Genomic DNA, 22,009 nt, shown 5'->3' with positions numbered 1-22,009 from the left:
ATTTATGCAAATTAGCAGCAGCATCTCCAACTGTAAGATTCAGCATAAGGAAAAGAGCAAAAAGAAAGCTCTTCAAATGTTATGGTGTCTCTTTCAGTACTTTCCATCTTATAAAATCTGTAAAAGGCATGTCCTCTGGGCCCTCCCATTGTGGAGGATTTGGTGTTGCACTGCAAATCCACTCAAGCATACGAATTTGCCTGAGCCTTACAATCCCTTCATCAACACTAAGACTAGGGATATCAGGTATCTCCAGCTCTCTGTCAGTAGGCCATCATTTGATAAATACCTCAGCCAACCAATCAAATAAACTTTTAGCACCCTTTTTAAATGCACGAGCTTCCATATTAAACCTAAAATCTCCAGTCGGGGGGCGATGTCAATAAACTCAGCCTGATCCAATTTTATGTTCCTTCCACCATTATCCCATATCCTTAAAATCCATTCCCAGACATATTCATTAGACTTCTGTTTGAAAGAATTAGCAAATTCACAAAGATCTTTAGTGGTGTAGTGCACCTCCTCATGTACCACACTTTCTATCTCTCCTCTAGGGACCTGCTTTGAGTCTGGTTATAGGTCTAGAGGCAACAATAACTGGGCCCTGAGGGACATCAGCTTCCTCATGCTAAATGGGGTTAGCTTCCTCAATGGGATTAGTTGCCTGAGGCAAGGGTGGGGAGGGTGGGTCTGCTGAGGGTGGGGAGGTTAATTCATCAGGTGATTCAAATTCCTCAGCAATTGAGGATTCTAAATCCTCAGCATCCTCAGGATTCTCCCACACATCTCCATCCCACATGTCAAGATTCCAATCTTTTCTGAACCAATGCCCTCACCTTTACTGCTGACACCCTTCTGGCTAGGAATTAAGTTTGAGTTGTAGGTCAGCCAAACGTATAATAAGGGCTCCAGCTTGATTTTCTGCAGCTTTAGCTCTCTGGCTGCTGGAGAGAAGATTTTCTTCCAGGGCACACTTGGAAACATTTAAACTGTTTATTCGAATGTGGAGCTTGTCAATTTTATCATTAAGCTCATTGTTTATCTTCATCACTTTATCCAGAGATGCTAGAAGTAACCAGCCAGCATCATTATTTTTTCTTATTTTTCCACAAATCGTCAAATGTTTTATGTATAGAGTCACTAAATTTCTTGCTCTTCACAAGAGGTGAGTTAGAAGAAGCAAATGCATCTATCTCCATAATTGTTTCAAATAGTCTACACCATGGATTTTCAGTGCTCTCCATGCTATCTGAAGACTCTGAGTTGGAGAGCCTCCTCCAAATACCAACAAGCCCATTAAAGAAATTCATCCCTTCAGTTCTGTTTCTCTAGATTTTTTATTTTTTATGGGGCTGTATTAGTCATGGTTCTCCAAAGAAACAGAACCCGTGGAATGAATATATATGTATAGAGATTTATGAGCTTTGCTCACAGGCTAGAGTCTGAGTAGTCCAACAATGGCTGCACCACACTGGAGAGGCTGAGAATCCATAGTCACTCAGTCCACAAGGTTGGATGTCTCAGTAGTCCCAATCTGGTGCTGAAGGTCTGACGAATTCCAAAAGATCAGCTAGTCTTCAGCCTACAGCAGCAAGACGAACTCATCAGCAGGAGAGAAGGCAAACAGCAAGAAGCCTGGCGGTCTCCTCTGCCTTGGCCTTTTATATGGGCTGCCATCAGAAGGTAACACCCACATTTAGGGTGTGTCTTCTGGTTTCAAATGATCCAGTCAAGAAGATCTCTTTCATTTCAGTTAATCACAGATCTAGTCAAGTGGACACCCAAGATTAGCCATCACAGCAGGCAAGTCATCCAAGCCCAAACTGAACATCATCCTAAACCTCTACTTCCACTGAATGTTCTCATCGCCCCCCAAAAAAGATGGACAAAATGCTTTAACCAGCCCTCTCACTGTGACTCTCATGTATGCATATGTATATACATGCATACATATATATACAAAATAAGTGCATATGTTGTTCACATGGAATTGTTAAATTATGTCTTACTGAATGAACATTGGCCAGATTGTTCAAGACAGTGATTCTTCAAGCTGTAAGACCATCGCTATCAACACTCAACATGGCTTGAAATACAAGTTCTTGGTACTTTGACAGAGTGCTAACTCAGTAAAACAGAAATTCACTACCCTGTGATTTATCAAACTGTTCATGTGTTCTGATCCCCCAAAAGTTTGAAAGCCATGGCCCAAGTTAACTAATATTTAGATAAAATGATTTTAATTGAACATAAAAATAAATCATATAATAAAATAATCTCAAATCTCTATGGGGTTTTATTTTGACAGTAACTTTCAGAAGTGAACATTTTCATCTACTCTTGTGAAAGACATCCCATTATCTTTGAAAAAGATTTAAACTATACCCTCCAGAGGAAATTTTAGTATTATGCTTACTAAAATAAAAGTTTAAATTATCTTAAAAGCTTCAACTGAAGCTAAGTTTATACACACAAAATAACAGTAGATAATTGGGGCAATTATCTGTCTAAATTAAGCCATTAAAATATATTCACATGCTTTGTACTCACTCAAGATAATTAACAGGTAAAATATACATTTGAATAAACAGATAAATTACTTTCTCAAATTTGTATCTGTTTTCATACCCCAAGCTAATAAACAAAGAAATATAGTTCATTTATAAAAGGGCTTTCACAATGCTTTTACTGTTCTCCAGTGGAGCTGAAAGCCATTCTTTAATTCAAAGATGAAGAGGTGCAGTATTAATGAAGACTTTCCTACTCAGCATGTGTTACTATAGAAGCAATCTATTATTCAGATGTATTTAATTAAAGGTTCTACACTATAACTAATGTTTATTTTCATTCTATGTTTGAAAGTCTCCTCTTTAAGCATTAATTTTGATATGGAAAAGGAACCATGACATGGTTGTAAAAACCAACAGCATACAAGTTCAGTCATAGCTCTAATAAAATTTAAGTCATAGTCTCCTCATTAAAATAGCCAAAATGGGGGCTGGAGAGATGTCTCAATGGTTAAGAATACTGGATGCTCCAGGGTTCGAATCCCAGCACCCACATGGCAGCTAATAACTGTCGGTAACTCCAGTTCCAGGGGATTCAACAGTCTTCTGTCCTCTGCGGGCATTGCACTACACAGGTGCACTCACCTGCATGCAGGCAATACACGCATACACATAAAATAAAAATAATAAATAAAATATTTTTTAAAATAGTCAAAATGTATGTCACTAAGATCAGTGAGATTGCTTATTGTTGGAAAATGCACTATTTATTTATTAACAATGGATGCTGATGAACATCCAGGTCAGCATGCCCACAACAAAGCACCCTTGTGAGCAACATATGGAAGATTCTGTTACCTAGCAACATGAAAATTAAGGACAGTCTTTATTCATACAGCCTTTGAGAACCTGATTTATGTCCTCTGTATGTTTTGAACATTCTATCCAGAGCTCCTGTCTGTATGATCATCCAAGATCAATATAAGTTAAGATAAGGCTTGAATTGATTCTTTAACTTGGCATTTGGGGAAAAACCAGAAATGTACCTAAGAGAGACTAAAGAACAGTACAGTAAAATCATATGTGTATTGATTAAGTGGTTATTTTAAGTACATGGAGATCTAATTGGGCATATATAAAACTGGTATGTTGCTTTAATTCCCTATTTCTCCTCACTGAATGATTTTTTAACCTTGAGTAGGTAAAAGCAGTCTACCAGCTTCCTCTGTCTTCTTCCTTATCTTCCTTGCTCAAGCCAGTTTTCTTGCCTCTTTGCTGTCATGATGTGACCAGATTAGAAGCAGGGCTTCGTGGTCACCAGCTGCAGCTTTTACTGTGTCTACAGAAGAGTGTTGTTGCTGCTGCTGTGGTTGCTCTCATGCCTTGCTCCTACCTCCACCCAACTCAATGGGACTAACATTACTTCTCCATTCCAAATTATCCTATGCTGCCTGCCACGTTATAAGATCTTTCTTACTTTTTCTCTAGCATCACAAGCTCCTTAGGCTTATTCCTAAGGCTCCTAGGGAGCCTTAAAATGTGACATTGTTAATCATACCTACTCCTTCAGAAGGCCCCATACTAAACTTCAAGTTTACTCTTAGTGGGCTCCATGCAGATTTATTTTATTTCTCTTCTCTCTCTCTCTCTCTCTCTCTCTCTCTCTCTCTCTCTCTCTCTCTCTCTCTCTCGTCTCCCTCTCCCTCTCTCTCCCTTTTTTATCACTAGTAGTAAAACTGCAAATGATTATCACTTTTTATTAGAGTGGCCACTAGAACAGCACTGAGTCTACGCTAACAGTTGCTTTTTCCCACTCTAGCTACTAATGACAGCCTTTGGAAATACTCTGGGTTGTTCTTGTGGCACGTAGGTGGCAGGATAGACAACCTTGTACACTTAGCCATTAGAAAGACTCCTCTCAGAGTGCTTTTATGGAAATTTTCTCCATAAAAAGAAAAGGCAGATGTGTCAATCATCTTCTATTTTTCCTGTCAAATTTGATCTTTTACTGCATTTGACTATAGATTTAAATGCCTTTCCCTCTATGTATCCAGGCTATTTGGCTGGAGAATTTCTCACACTCATTTTAAGGCTTTCAGTTGAAGTGGCAGACACATGAGTACTCTGAATTTGGAAAGTCACATTGGATTAATTCATACTTCTAATAACTGGCAATAGAATTAATTCATGAGATAACTTTTTTAGAGCGAAAGGTGGCTCTTTCTCCATCTTTGTACCGGAAACCGAAATACAGCCTGGACCCTTTGCTCCTCCCTGGGACAGAGTATGTATTGAAAGTACTGCTGTTGTAAATAACGAACTCTGCTGCTCAGGAGGTCTAGGTATCCTATTCAAAGGTGAAATGACCTTACATAGGGTTATGACTTTTTCTAAGTGATAGCTGTAGTCAGTGACTAGGTGATACAGAGATAAAGACAAAGTCACTTTGGCTTCAAATTAGCAGCTGTGAGTATAAGATCAACTTGGAATCCTGAAGTAACGAGTCCTAAGGTAGCAGGCAGCCATCAGGTGGAAGTGGGTAATGCAGCAAGGCCTGAAAGCCAGCATAGCAGCCCCAGCAATTCTAAGGGTAAGGGATGCCTCCAGCTCCAGAGGTTCCTGGAGGCTTGGTTAAATGTTTGGGTGCATTTAGATAGCAGTTTAGCTTATTTTTCTCAGTCCCATCTTCCTTATAATTTAGTACCCGAGTGTACGGTCCACTAAACCTTTTAGAAAGTCTGTTTTTAGTGACCCAGCCTTATCCCACTCCAATCCTTCTTGAAGGGAAGATCTGTGCTTACAGCCTTCACTACACCCACTCTCCTCACTCATGTAGTCCTCTCCTAACCTCACTACAGATGCCATTCTCATAATAATTTACAGATAAGTACCCTCCTCTTAGTATATAAATCAATAAAAATAATCAGGCAAAAGTTAAATGCTTTTAAGTCATAAATATTGACTTTTGTTAGCAAAATTATTAGGTCACCAAAGCCTTCAATGTTTTTAGGACTCATAATAAATTGAATGAAGGAAACAATTGAGAGCTTACAGTTATATTGTAAAAAAAAAAAAAAAGTCAATTGTAAAAAGAATAGAAAAATTTGTAGAAACATATGTTTTTCCCCATGAACAATTACTGCTTCTAATATTCTTAGCCACCAGCACTACTTGGAATTGAAATTATGTGTTCAAACAAAATTATATTCATAGAAGTAGTTTATCATATCTGAGAATGTATGAGTTGTGAAAAAAACCTCATTGACTTTTTTCTCATTTCAGATTTACTGAGTATTTTAGTAGACATGAGACTGAGACTACATACAATTTGTTTTTATTATTCAAGTAAGAAAGTAAATATAATAAAATCTGAAGACTTAGCAAGGAGGTATTTAAAGTTCTATTCACAACAAATAAACTTATCTACGTTTTATAATCCATGCCTTAAAGTAGTTTTGCACTGCACAAATTTCTCAATGTGCATTCTTTCCAGATGAACTACAGCGAGACAACTAAATCTGTAATGTAATACAACATGGTCACATTAACCTAGTGAAGCAGAAATGACCATCTGTATGACCGTGGATATGACTAAACTACAGGAGCAAACTAAATGCCTATGTGGTCATTAATTTAAGAAAGTTACTTAATTGTCTTTAGAGAGGGCATGTAATATATAAAATAAATAAAATATGAATTGACCTTCAATTCATTGTAATACGCTTACAAAGTTGATTTGTAAACCGTTACTCAATTTCATGTGCATTAAAAACTAATCAAATGACTTTGATGCAGTTCACTGATTTTTAACTTGGCAATTTACCTGAGCATACTCAAATTGTTAGTAGAAACATGTAAAAATGCTTTCAAACCAATTATCATCTTGCACTGATATTTAATCTTATTTGTGTGGATTGGTTACTCTCATCTCTGTATATTAATCCAGAGTATAGTACTTGGTATTTGTCTTTGCATTGTGTCATATCTGTATGATAGCGATAAGTCCTATTTTAATTGTATTTATTAGTGTTAATTACTAGATCACAATTGAAAAGTTACAATAATAAATTAGCTTAAGTCTAAAATGTTCTCCAGTGGCATTTTATTTAAACTTTACTGGATGATGAGAAACTATAGTGAAGAAACTAAGTGAAGACACGTCTATGTATATTCTAGAATCAGAAATGTAAGCAATTAAGAACCTCTCTGAAAAGGTGACATTAGTAATGAGTTGTATCCAGTATATAGGTTGTGGTCTAGAGTTTCTGTGATGTCTTCAGTTCTATTCAATCATTTTTAGTAAATAAGAGCCGGCATAGTTGGAGGAGGTTACAATTACCTAATTATGATTGCCAGAGCAATTCTAGTACAAATTAAGTATATTATCAACTCAGTTTAGAATGTGTCTGTGTAAATTTATTTGCCATTCCCAGGCATTCTGTCAGGACTAGGGTTTACCAAGGAGCGAAATAAACAGGGCCTTCCTTTACAAGGCCTCAACTCCAGGGGGTAGTAAAATGTTAATCAGAAAATCTCCGAGTCTATAATTATCATATGTGGTTAAAACTATGAAGAGATGCTATCCTGGTTAAGAAGAACGGAAAAGCTTCTCTAAGGAAATCAATCTGGAGCTATAACTTAAAGGATTTGCTAAGTTGGCAGAAACGAAAAGATCTAACAGAAGGAAGCCCTGAATCTGAAGGACGCACAGGCCTCCAGAGGAATTAAAAAGTCATCATGGCTGGATTGTAGAAGGCAAGGAGGGGAACTGAAGAGGGAGGGTGGAGATAGTTTCTCTTTGCAAAGTAGGAAACGTGGAACATGGTACGCAAATGCCTACTACATCAACTGGGAATTTTTAAAAAACTATTTTATTTATTATTTTTATTTTATGTGTATGAGAGTATTGCCTGCATGTAAGTGCACCCATGTGGTGCAATGCCGCGGAGGTCAGAAGAGGGTTTCAGATTCCCCTGGAACTGGAGTTAAGGAGGGTTTGTAGCCGCCGTGTGGGTGCTGGGAATCAAATCCAAGTCCTCTGCAAGAGCAATGCTCTTAACTGCTGAGCCATCTCTCCAGCCCCAACTGTGAATTTTTTTTTTAAAACGAAAGTATTTTAGGGATGGACAACATTGAGACTATGAACTGACCTTCTATTGCGAGAAAGCAGCTGAGTCGCTAGTTGGACTGAAGTAAGGCAGTAAGGTGAAAGATGTGTAAACAGTACAGACTTTAGGAAGTGAATGATCACAATTAGGAAACAACAGATGATGAGACTGGAAATTTTGTTAAGATTTTCAGGTATTTTTAGGTCTTCTGATTGGAAATATTGACACTATTATATATACAGGTTTGGAACTGGGCTGGAGATATAAATTAACAGTCACTGGATTACAAACAGAATTGAAAATATACATGTAGATACGCCCACTCACTGGATGAAAATGTTAAAAATGGACAAAGGGTCCTGAGTTTGGAATCATGTTCTGTGTTTTGGAATCATCTTCAGTGAATCAAGATGCTCATATAATAAAATTCACAGAGGCATTAGGTGACCAGGACTTTTAAAGAATGAAAGAAGATGGAAGATATTGTCCATAGACATGAACCTAATGACCAGAATGGTAACATATAATTCTACAGACAGAGTGGCAGGGATGAAGGTGACTCTGTTAGCATTAGCTTTCTTGGAAACAGTAGAGAAGTTTTGAATTACAGATTGCTGTCTGAGTGCTTTTAGCTTTTCATTTTCTACGGGGTGGGAATTTTAATTGCTTTATTACTTTTTAAAATGCATGTTCAGTGCAACAATAGTATGTGGGATGCAATGCATGTGGTCTACATCCAAACCCATTCACAGAGCAAATCAACGTTAAAAGTTTGGATTGTGTTCTTCCATACTTTTCTCTGCTGCCAGTCAACATATATGAACAAACAATACATTCTTGTGTTTTCATTAAAAATAATATCATACATATAGGGAGTCAAAATTCAAATTTTACTCTAAGAATGCATTTAGACATTTTTAATCAATGCATTCAAAGTTTTTTAAGTGTGTCATGATTCCAAAATAAAAAATATATATATATCATGGGGCTGGAGAGATGGTTCAGCAGTTAAGAACATTGGTTGTTCTTACAGATCTGAGTTAGGATTCCAGCACCCACATGACAGCTAGCAACTGTCAGTAACTCCAGTTCCAGGGAATCCGATGGCCTCTTCTGTCCTCCATGGGCATTGCACAACACAGGTGCACTTACCTGCATGCAGGCATAACACTCATACACATAAAATAAAAATAATAGATGAAATATTTTTTAAAAAGGTATGATTTTTTTTCAGTCTCCTTTCTGTTACCTTATATGTGAATTGCTGTGTCAAATTAAAAGCATACTTTTTCTCATTCTAGTAGATATTCTCAGATAACTTCCTACAGATAAATTCCTACAGGAATTTGCAGTCCTACCAGCAAACACTTGAGATGGTCACCGTATTGTTTGACAGTAATAGATGCTAGGCTTCCCCTGCCACATTTATTGCTAAATTGAAGAATAGGAAGATAATTTTATTTTGTTTTAATCTCCAACTTTACTACTAGTGTGTTTATTTATATAATACTTCAATATTGAATGCTTCGATGTCTATATTTGTTAGCTAATATTTAAATTTTCAATACCCACTTATTAACATTTATATTTAGCTACTTCCATCCACTTTGATATATGAGTAACATTCCATGTCACACTCTCAGATTTGGGAACTAGAATAAAATATATGTAATAAATAAATTCTTAGATTTACATCTCTTTTGGCAACCTAAAACTTTTCAAGAATTCCAGATGGAATAAAGAATACCTCATATAAAGCTGACCCATTTTTTCCCAATGGAAACTCAACTGATAACTATCAAAAAGCAAACCTTCAAGAAATATGGAGTCCATTGCATAGCTACCTACATTTTCTTTCCTAGTCTTAGTATCTTCACTCCACCTGCTACCCACCCCCAGATGCAGTATGCTCATTCCTGTATCTATGCCTTGATATAAGATACCAGTTCTTTCTTTTCCTATATAAAATATAAGTATGTAGTAAATACTTGTTATCCATTTGCTAAAACTAAAGGTCTTATTTTAAAACATAAATAATGCCCTCATGTCATTAGAGTGTTTGTAATTATCAAAAACTTGACAAAATATTTTGCTATTTTCTTACCATGTATATTTTTTAAATTGGCCTCAGAGATAACTTCTACAATATTCCTCCTCATTATAGCTGATTTAATTGAATACAGATTAATGATTCTTTTTATGTGGTGTTTAAATATGAGTTAATTATGTTCATTTTATTTAAAGGACGGATTTAGTTTTATAATAATACTCCTTTCTCCCTTTGTAGGGAAGCTCTTTGGGTTCAAGTTTCCCGGTTTGAGAGTTCTCACATACAGAAAGCAGTCCTTGCCGCAGGAAGACCCGGATGTGGTAGTCATCGATTCTTCTAAACACAGTGATGACTCCGTGGCCATGAAGCACTTTAAGTCTCCTACAAAAGAAAGCTGCAGCCCCTCCGAGGCAGATGATACGAAAGCTTTAATACAGCCCAGCCAGTGTTCTCCCTTGGTGAACATATCTGGACCTCTGGACCATTCCTCTCCCAAAAGGCAATGGGACCGACTCTACCCTGACATGCTGCAGTCCAGTTCCCAACTAACACACTCTCGATCAAGGGAAAGCCTCTGTAGCATACGGAGAGCATCTTCAGTTCACGATATAGAAGGGTTCAGTGTCCATCCCAAGAACATATTTAGAGATCGACATGCCAGTGAAGGTATGTTTGACTTCTTTCGCGCAGAAATGTGTTTTAGGGGTAATGAAAATTTGCTTTCATGTTTTTTTAAATTTGAAAAAATAATCTTTGTGCTATCGAAGAAATGTGTTTATAATTTGGTTCCTCTGGCTTCACATTTGTGTTTCTGCTATGGTAGAGCCATTGTCAGATCACCTCATGGTCTGTTAATTGGTGTCTAATTTAAGATGTGCTCTGAATTATAATCTTAATCATAATTAATTTAGTTGTGTTTAGCAAATGATCAAATACTATAAGAAGGAATAGTGTGCCCTCGCAGGACTGTTAATGGGAACCAACAGGACTGGGAGATAGGAGGAATGGGAAGAGTGAGGGAGAAATCCACCAAGGAATTTAGGAAGTAGAGCCAAAACTGAATTTCTCCCTGACCTCTTTAAGCACACATTTCTAAATTAGCCTGAATGAAAGTAGGGTGTTTTGAAAGCAAACCACAGAAATAATCCATCTTTAACATGATAAAGGATAACACAATTGGAGTATTTACTAGGCCTAAGGCAATAAAGAGCTTGACACAAATTAAGTCTCATTTAAATTTCATAGCAACTATCCAGATTAAGAACCAGTTTTAAGCCCCATTTATAGGGGAGTAAACTGGTTTATTTATGTTAAGTAATTGACTGCAACAAGAACAAGGCAGCAGAGCCAGTCAGCACCATTGACACCTCAGGACTGCCTCTCTCTAGAGGAATCAAATCCCTCCTCACTCTTATTCTCTGAGACTTCAGTGTAAATAGGATCTGCTAAACCCAAGCCTGAGAATCAGAGTAGTCTGCATGGGTACATCAGACCTAATTTTCCAACCCCTACAGGTTTAGATTCTTGAAAATCCTGCTGGGTTTTTTTTTGTTGTTGTTTTTTGTTTTGTTTGTTTTTAATTCCACTGATATTCATTCCTCCAAGTAGCGTTGTCACTTGTCTTTATTTTTTATTTTATTATTTTTATTTTATGTGTATGCGTGTATTGCCTGCATGTAGGTAAGTGCACCTGTGTCGTACAATGCCCGTGGAGGTCAGAAGAGGCTGTCGGATCCCCTGGGACTGGAGTTACGGACAGTTGTTAGCTGCCATGTGGGTGCTGGGATTCAAACCCGGGTCTTCTGCAAGAACAACCAGTGTTCTTAACTGCTAAGCCATCTCTCCAGCCCCTGTCACCTGTCTTTTTAAAGCACCTATCTGACCATGGTGTTCTCTAATATAGCATACTAGTCATTTTATTAAATGGGCACAGTTACTTTTGAAGTATCCACTTTAGACCCTTTGTCAGCTGCCTACCACTGTATCCATCCTAAGCCCACACTAAAATATTGTGCTGGTCCATAAAACCACACAATTTTTTTTTCCTTCTTCATTACACTATTCTGTTTAAAACCCTCATTCTGTTTGTTCCCTGTTCACACTATTACTCAGCAAGTCTCTGATTTTGCCCTTCCCAAACCAGAGGAATCAAATCATATCACCTGTTTTCAAACCAGTATATATTTGATCATTTGTCACATTCTATATTTTTCATCAGGTACATATATAGATGCAAATATACTCAAACACACATGCACACATATATAACCTACAGATGTGTAGGCATACATTAATTGGTTCTATGTGAAAACAAAGGAGTGGCCATGGTCTGCCCTTGCACTGCAGCTCTGTACATTTGACTCTGCAATCCTAGTACGCAGCCCAGTAGACTATTCCTGCCAGATGCTACTGTTGCCTTAGTGTTCGAGGATCACTTGCATGAATTATTCTCCAATTATTGTCCTCCACAGTGCACTGATATTAAAAAAAGCCTTAGAAATGAATCGTGTGGAGGATCTTTAGCTAAAGGGCACAGTGAAATAGAAGAGGCAGAAGAGTGAAAAGAAAATCTGGCAGGAAAAAAAAATCAGAGAGCTAGATCTCAGAAACAGAGAATAGTTTGGAATAAGACAAATTTGAGAAACTGTGTACTTTACAAGAACAATTAGCAAATCCACTGTAATATATGGGCTGATGGAGGTCAAAAGGAAAATAAAGACAATTCCCAAAGTAGATAATTATCTGAGACTCTGTCTGCGAGTGGTGGAATCAATATTTTCTGAGAGTATGAAACCTCTATAATTTGATGTTTGAACAATGGGCTCTGTGAATGAATAACAACAGTAAATTGAATATGGTAATTCAAATGAATATGTGCTTTAGTTAGTGCTACAAGTGTGATCATCTTCAGTAAATACACAGAAACTTCAGAAACTGCCCAAAACAAACTGTGCTTCAGGGTAATAACCATCAGATACAAATAAATAAATCTGAAAACCAAACTGCAACATATTCAGCAAATCCTATCTACTTCCCCTGTGTGTTTTGACAGTATTCTCAGTTTGTCTCAGACTTATATTTAGGGTTGTTGTTTTCAAGTCAGGTGGTCTCTATTTGTATATCATTACTGATGCAGTCCTAGGAAAGGGTGAATTGATGTTCTTCAGATTTCTCAATATAAGTGCTATCCATAGATGCTTGATGCTATGATCATTCCCAGTGCTTCTCCTCTATCAAGCTAGGACCTTTTCAGTAAAGGTATGGCTTCCCTGCCAATGGTACATTCATTGTGTGACTATAAACTGATAAATTTACAAGGTATTTTGTACATAATCCAAAATAATATTACCTTAAAAGTTACTGATGGGCTTAGAAGAAGCTACAGTTGTTAAGGCTATATACCTTTACATATTTGAGAAGCTAAGCATAAATAAGAATAGATGGAAGACCTCCACAACTGATTTTAGTTTTATAAATTCTTGAAAATCATTAAGATATCAAATCATAAATGTACCAGAGTTTGAATTGAGATTACTTCCTCATTCAAATGCTGTATTTTCATCTTAAATAATAATCTTTACAGAACTGTAAATATTATATATGCATTACTATATAATATTGTATATAATTCTATTTGTCTATATTATCAATACTACAGAATTATATTTCTCAAGCCACATATGGTAGAGAGCCATGAATCTTTTCTATGACGTGTCCCAGGCTAACATTATGTAAAGTAAAGAAAAATGTGCCACTACGAAAAATAAAATTTTAAAAAATGCAAAATATAAACTTCAGTTAGTTTATCATTAGATTCAGCAGACATGAAGTTGTTTTGTCAAAATATGGCAAAAGATTCTAACCAGATTTTGCACTTTATGTCAGAGACATTATTGAAATTGCCACAATGTGTAACTATAGACTTATAAGTGTACAGGATAGTTTGTACTTCAAGTTCAGAACTTTTTCTTTTGGCTAAAAAAGATGGCTGTAGAGGCTGAAGATGACTCAGTGGTTAAGAGCACTGGCTGTTCTTGAAGAAGAACTGGGTTTGATTTCCAGCACCCACATGGCGGCTAACAACTGTTTCTAACTCCAGTTCCAAGGGATCCGACACCTCTTCTGCCCTCTTCTGACCTCCATGGATATTAAATGAATGACACAAGTCCACTTAAATACATGCAGACAATACACTCATATACATAAATTAAAAATAATAAACGAAATATAAAATAGATGATGTGTGTAGAAGAAATTACAAGAAGGTATCAGTTCATACCAGCGCTCAAGTTTTTCACTCTTTCTTCAATGTCAGAGCTGCAATAATTGTACTTTAGCTTTCTTGGACTTGTAGATTTTTTTTATGATTTCTAGATGTAATGAGTATAGACACACAGAGAGAAAATAATAAATATATAGCTATATGCAGTTATGGTTATTAAACTCAGGGCCACATAAATATTAATCAAGTCTCTTACTCCCAAGCTGAACCTGAGCCCCAGTTCTAATGTTCCCTAACCACTTGTAAGCAGTGACTAATTTACTAAAGATTTTAAGACCCTTCTGATAGAAAATTATTTCTGTGTAAACAAGATTTTGTCCACTATCTTTAAATTTTGTGATTTGTTAAAGAAACAAGATAGTTGTCAAAACAGTCACACTTGATTCTCCTACTTCTGTCCACAGCAGTGTCTCATCTAACATTTCAGTATTCCATGTTGTTGGGTGTTGAAATTCAATGTAAACTTTGGAACAATTATGATATATCCTAAGATTTTAAACACAGTGATAGGAAGGATGCCAACAAATGTATACATTTTTCAAATCTTGGATATATTTGAATGGCTTGTTATGACTTCACTTATTTTAAGCTTGTATATTTCCAAAGTTAGTAATAACATGTTTTAGTACCGCATATGAACCGTTTCAATTTCTACTCTCAAAACAAATCTTAAAATACTCTAAGATTTGAAAACAGCACATTATAATATAAACAAATTTTATAAATATTATAGGTGCTCTATTGCATAGTAGGAAATATAAGTAAAAATGCAAAATATTTTCATACAGTAAAGGCTTTCACTAATTTATTGCAATTATTCTTGACTAAAAATGACTCTTTTAGGTCATTGTCAAGATATACAGTGAAGAACATTTGGGGATAAAGAGACAGTTAACCCAGTAGTGCTAAATAATCCAAATTGACTTATTAACCCATTGTCTTAGAAACATTTTCCATGCCAACACAGTAAGGTTTAATTACATGGAAAAGTACTTAGCGTGCAAAATGTTGTATGAGTTTCCTTTGAATATATTATGTCATAGTTGGGAGACATCAGAATTGGCTTTTGACAAGGCTGAAAGTGGTTACAGCTGCCAGAAGCTACTCATGTCTTTCCTTAAAATGTCGTATTGATAAAATCTGTAACTTATAATCCACTTAAATTAAGTGAGATGAACATTTTACTTATTTAATGTTCATCATGTTCATCACGGCTAGCATTTTAGTATGTCCATTTATCTGGTTGAATGGTTTGCCATATTAATCTCAATTGAAAATACATTTTCAATATGATTACATCCTGTTTTCTATGGTTGTTTCTACTAAGTTAATTCAGTGTACATAATATAATTTTAGTCTTCTTTTTTTATATTTCTCTCTCTTTTGTTCTTATATGCTCAAAACAGACAATGGTCGCAATGTCAAAGGTAATGTACAATCTCAAATTTCAGCATCTGATCCTTAAAGTGCCCTTTACTTGGCATGTTAACTTGCCTGCTGTTTGCCCTGTTGATGTCACATCTCCATGCTGCCCTCAGCTCGTCCAGGTGCCTGGTGGAGACATCATGGCTTGGTTTTGCTGGAGACATGATTACTTTCTCAGCTATGTCATCAAAATGATGATGAACACCTTTTTACTTGCACAAAATGTAACCCCAGATTGACAGAGAACATTTCATAAATATTTAATCATTTGGAAAGAAACAAGTATAAGTTGATCATACTCCAGTGTAAAAAAACACATAAGTTATATCAGGATAGATATTGAATAGTAGAATAGAAGATTAAATAAAATGAACAAAGTTCTCAATGACAGCATCACTTCACTTGTTCCTCTTTTGTTTCCTTAAAACTAGTTTCACGTTCCTGGATGGCAGGGGGTATGGTTTTAAGTTTACTGTAGTAGTATACTATACATGCATGAGACCCATTTTCTCTTTTTCTATACTATATTTGAATCATTTTAAAATGTCTTCTATATTAGCCTATATTTGCTGACATGACTTACAGCTACCACATGGCAATGTTTAATTGAAGAATGTTCTGGAAAAATTGGATTTGTCTAAAAATTTGAAATTCACTTCTGTTTTGCTATCATAGTAGATGTGAGGATCAAAAGCATAAAAACCATGTTATTCTCATCAAACCAAAAACTTTTGGCTTGATCATTTAACATTGGCCATGCATGTTGCTGTGGGTGTGTAAATGGTGACAGTGACTCGTTTTGTGCATGTATGTTGCATGAACATGTCTCCACCAGTAACCATCATGACTTAGAACTTCTGTTTTGGCCTCTTCTGCATGTCATTGGTACTCTGACCACTGTGGAGTTTTGTGCGTTGACTTCTCAATTGCTTCCCTAATTAACTCCAAATTGATGATGATGATGATGATGATGATGAACGAGTAGCAGTAGAGACATAGATGTTGTGATCAGCAGCCCAGGATCATTTGGAAATAAGGGAGATTTTGGCTGTTTTCCTCTTATTCTTCCTATTATCTTGTAAGCACTTCAAAAAAGGTCTATGCAGGTGACTTCTAACAGTGGAGTGGGATTTTAGCCATATGATTATTCTGTCCTTGGTCTGTTCATTACAATTCTAAAACTAGTGTCAGTTGTGAATGGTGATTTTAGTTGACACATCAAAATGTATCATCTAAAAGGAGACTACTTTATTATTTGAAATATACCTGTTTAAGATTAGTAAATTAGGGGGCTGGAGAGATGGCTTAGAAGTTAAGAACACTGACTGTTCTTGCAAAAGACCCGAGTTCGAATTCCAGCACCTACATGGCAGCTAACAAATGTCTGTAACTCCAGTTCCAGGGGATCCAAAAACCTCCTTTCTCCTCCACAGGCATTGCACAACATGGATGCACTTACCTACATGCAAGCAATACACACATACACATAAAAATAATAAATAAAATATTTTTAAAAGATTAGTAAATTAATAGACATTAATTTTCCAGAGCTTTAAAAAAAATAAAGTGAGAAATGAATCTAGTTTTTTTTTCAAATATTTGGAAAATCCGACTGGCTTATCACCTAAAATAATGTTCAGAACTGAAGACATAGCTCAGTGGAAGAACACTTGCTTAGTTTCAGTGAGCCCTCATCTGATCTCTAGCACAAAAGTTAATCAGCCAACAAACCAACCAACCAACCAATCAACAAACAAATAAGACCAACCACTAGTCATCTATTTGTCAAAATAAAGTTTTATTTTAATTTCATTTGTTAATCTGCCTAACCAATCCTTTATCTTTAGTGCCCTCCATTTTGTAATATTAATCAGCTGATTAAAACTGTTATTTTTAATGTACATAAATTTCAGATGCACATCAGTTTTATAATCAGAATTATCATATAGCTACTGATAATGATTATGCATCTATTAAAAAATGTTGACTTTGATTCTAAGCCATATTTACATAAAATATTTTAAAAATGAGAGATACATTTCTACACTGCTTTGGATACAAAATATATAGTTAAAGTTAAGAATTTCAATAACTTATTTTACCAAGAAAACATTTCTTTACAAAACAATATAAATAATTGAATAATGCAGTATGGCATTACTGTGCCAACATCACAGTTATACCTGAATAAACAGCCTCACTCTTAACTTTAGTTATGAGTGGGCCTTAACTCAGAAGGCACACATCCTTCAGATATTTCCTGCAACTGTGCTGCTTAGCCAAACCTCACCCATACTTTTATTAAATTCTATGTGCCTAAACAAGACCTACAGAATGATACCACCAGTTGACATGTCAATGTGAATGGGAGAAATTTCACAAAGTTGTACCTCTAGATGAAGAGCTAAAAGCATTCAATGGCTGTTGAGAAGGGGAAAATGAATTTTCTCCAAAGATCAGCCCCCTAAAAGGTTATTCAGTCCCTGTGGTCAGCTCTAAACTGATGAACATACAAGCTCTATTAAGTGGATTCAGTAAGTTGTTAGATGATAGATGATAGATAGATAGATAGATAGATAGATAGATGATAGATAGATAGATAGATAGATAGATAGATAGATAGATAGATAGATAGATAAACAGTAATAACTAAAGAATAGGACACAGAATAGGGATGGAGTGAAGGGACATGGAAAGAGATAGAACAGGAAAGCTAGGGGTAGAATGATGTAGATACAATACTCCTGTATGGCATTCTCAAAAAGAAATAATTTTTAAAATGACAGTAAATTGGTACTTAGTCTTTTCTTCCACAGCTAATAATTTCAACCTACCCTTTTTCATAAGATCTATGCTGGTTTCCTTCAAAAAATTTCCTTAGCACTCTGACACCATAAACTAACACTGTAGAGTTACTTTTAGACTCTGCAACATTTTCACAAGTAGGAAAGCTACTTCAAATTGTAAAATCCTTGTAGATATTATAATTTGAGGTAATACATATATAAAAGTGAGAAATATTCCTAATCTTATTTCAGTTACAAATCATCTCAATCTTAGTGGTCTGATTCTCTGTTCTACATTTTAAATAATCAATAAAAAGTTTCCTCTTCTTACCTTACCTAGTAAATCATTAATAAAATTGTACATCTATATTTTTATCAAGACCCTGCATATCTATTACATATCTACAAGTTTCCAACTTTTCAATGACATGATCATGAGTCAGAAACCAAATTGCTCTCGAGATTTGTAATGGCATTTATCTCTGCTTCTAGCTAGGAAACCTATCAGACATAAAATTAACACATTGATCTGATACAAATTGTTTCTCACATGTTATATTGGCCATTACCCAGAAACCTGTGGTCTTATAAAGATTTTCAAATTGATTTTCAATGCTGACAATTTTCTTTGGCGAATTAAATGTCATGCAGTGGAACAGAATTTGTGAATATTGCATCTACCTAATTTGATGAGTATTTCTTATATCTTTCCGAGTGTTACACTGACAGAGCTCTTTGTCAAAGCTTAATTGCTAATGCTACATCTGCATTTTCTCTAATGTTGAGATGTTTCAGCAATGTGAATTTCATGAAATTTAGCAAAATAAACTCAACGCCCTAAGAAATACTATACAGTGCTAATGAGTTGTCTCAGTGAGTAAAAGCTAAATGATGGAAGCCTGATTACCTGACTTCAAATTCCAGAACCCTCATAAAGGTAGAATGTAAACAACCAACTCCACAAAGTTGTCCCATGACCTCCATATGCATGCTGAGGTTTGTGCACCCATACACCCATACACACACACACACACACACACACACACACACACACAGACACACATAGACACACACAGACACACACACACACAAATACAGTTAAAAAAAAGAAATGATCACTGTACAAATATATGATGATTTTTAAATGACTTTAATCTTTTCGGTTTTCTTCATATGTTCCATTTGGCCCTTAAGAATTTTTTAAAATTATTTTAGCATTATTTCTATAACTATCAAGAATATCTTCTCCAGAACTTAGGAGGCAGAGGCAGGCAGATCTCTGTGATTTTGAGGTCAGCTTACACAGTGAATTCCTAGCCAGCTAGGGCTACATGGTGAGACGCTGTCTCAATATATATTCCTTTAGTGTTTCTTAACTCCTGATAAGTTTAACTAATCTCATTGTGATTTTTAAGTTTAAAATCCAAAATTCTTCCCAATTAATTACTTAATCTCTAAGCATAATGTACTTTTGTAACTGGATAATGTAGTTTACTTTATACCTCACCAAGCACTTGTAACATACTAAAGCTTTTGCATCTTTTATCTGATCACCTGCTTTCCCTCTTCCAATAACGCATTCACATGTCGATTTTGCAAATGTCCTCCAAAGAGCTTCAGATACCCCTACACGCTTGTGAATTTTACAATTCCTCCAACTAAATCTTACAATTCCTCCAACTGAAGCTATTTTATCCTTCATTTCTGCCTGTTCCTTCTCTTTCAATTCATTCACTTTGTTTTTCAGGCGGTTCTTTCTTTCGTTAGAATTCCAAACCCAATCTATTCATGAGCACTGTCAGTGAGGCTGCCTTTCACCTCTAAGTCCTCAGCAAGGCCCCTCTCAGTGTAGACCTAGGAGGTAGGAACTTTTGCATTTTGATTTCTAGTCTTTGACTCTTACGCTTTTTTGGCTTTCTCTCAGCTTAGCTCAGAAGTGGTGAAAAAATTTTATCAATTCTGACCTTGCAGCAGCATTGGAAATTTACTGCATTTGACGTTATGTAGACTTTAGAGGAATATATGAGAACTCTGATGTTTTGCAGACTCTGAAAGTCTTCTATATGTAAATGTTTGATTCAAAAATCTAGAGAAAGAAGAAAAATGATCTTTGTTATGCTGGAGAAAATAAGCCCTAAGTGCCTTAGCTAAGTAATAAGCATAAATTATTTAAAATATATTGTTATGCTGAATTCAGTGAGTGTTTTCATTCAAAACAAGAATGATGAAGTGACCATATAGGAGATTGTCCATTAGCAAATGAGGGAAGCTACAAGGAGAGTCCAAGAAGTGACATGTCTGAGGTGCATCAGCGTAAGACATTTTATCAAAGAATTTCTCAGCTCTATCAGACCTGATGTCTCTTTTCAACAAGAATTTTGTCACTGTCATTTTACCTCATGAAATAGAATTCAGAGATATTTCTAAAAGACCAGCACGAAGCCCTAACTTTACTATAAAGCAACAATAAAAATAAAGCAATTTATAGTCAAATGAGATTTATATTTCTTTGCTAGTATCTGAATATAAATATACTGAAGACATTTCAGCAATCACATACTTGAAAAAATTGTCTCTGAAGGCTTTTAAGGACACGATAAAATATCCAATATTAAAATAGGTACAGTGAGAAAGCAGTAATATGGGTAGATAGCTAAGTAAAGACTAGTATTTAAATCAATGACCATAGATAGAGGTTTAAGTATGAATTTTAAACATGTTAAAATATCAAAAAGTAATATACTAAGAAAAACTGAAGGGCTTATTAGGAAGTGTGATATTCTCACAAGTGAACTGAATTTAAACATTCTTTCAAATTCTTCTTTATGTAAAAAAAATACAGTAACAGTGAATTGCAAAGAAAAACAAAAGAAATGTCATTAAGTGTTGAGGTATATCTTTATGTTAAAAATTGTCTTGTAAACCACATTTTGTTAAGAATGAGAAATAGGGCTGGCAAGCAGGTTCAGCACATAAATGTGCTTGATGTACAAGCCTGACAACCAGAATTGGACCCCCCACCGCCGTGGTGTAAAGAGAGAACTTCCTCTGGAAAGTTGTCTTCTGCCCCCCACATGTGCTCAGTGGCATGCATGCACCAGCATATGCACATGCATAGGCACACACACAGACACAGGCACACACATTCTCTCTGTCACACACACAAAATAATAACAAATAAAACATCAATTAATATAAATATAAAAGTATAAGAAATAGAAGATTGGCTAGAAAAAAGAAATGGTCTACAAAGTATTATAAAGGTGTAGAAGATCGGGCCAATAGGATGACACTGAAAATTAGCTGACCACACAGACAAATAGACATTTCGAAAAGTTTAGTTTTTAGCCCACAGGTTTCCTTTCATTGTAGCACATAACACTTTATACCCTAGGTGCAGATAAATTATCCAGGGAGAGAAAACTGCTTTAGAGCTGTGAGTGTAACACTTTCTGTGAAGTCTGAAGTCCTGGCTCGTGTTACAAAATTTAAACATTAACAAAGGTGTGTAAAATGCAGACATAAAATTCACCAAAATGGAAAACACCATATGAAACATGTCATAATAATAAACAGGAACTTGGGGTAGAGACTTCTCCAAGGACACACAGAATAGACTTTCTGTAAGAAGATGACTAAGCTGGTACACCTTGGGCTCTTATTTCAATCTATACTATACTATAGTACAACACTATATTATAATAGAAGAGTGAGTATCTTTATGTAAATGAGTACATACATGGGAGACTTCAATGGCATTCTTGCTCAGATGGACTTGATTCTCGTCATTGAAAAACTCAGGCAAGGGAGAGAAATGGAACTTAAGAAAGGTAATATTTGTTAAACACATA

At 35.7% G+C, this 22,009-nt stretch overlaps 1 protein-coding gene across 1 annotated transcript in view; it reads left to right on the top strand.

Annotated features, from left to right (window-relative positions):
* The window catches only part of Kcnh7 (potassium voltage-gated channel subfamily H member 7), a 570,771-nt gene that overhangs the window by 409,840 nt on the left and 138,922 nt on the right, over positions 1-22,009 (top strand). Inside the window, exons 4-5 of the mRNA XM_008845762.1 lie at positions 9,903-10,331; positions 15,354-15,374. Of these exons, the coding sequence (XP_008843984.1) occupies positions 9,903-10,331; positions 15,354-15,374 (450 nt within the window). The remainder of the gene's footprint in view (positions 1-9,902; positions 10,332-15,353; positions 15,375-22,009) is intronic.

Source organism: Nannospalax galili, unplaced genomic scaffold (assembly GCF_000622305.1).
Source record: "Nannospalax galili isolate Female #2095 unplaced genomic scaffold, S.galili_v1.0 scaffold540, whole genome shotgun sequence".
In the NCBI taxonomy this organism is placed as follows: domain Eukaryota; kingdom Metazoa; phylum Chordata; class Mammalia; order Rodentia; family Spalacidae; genus Nannospalax; species Nannospalax galili.
The sequence above is the reverse complement of the archived record's forward strand: the minus strand, read 5'-3'. Positions and strand labels throughout refer to the sequence as shown.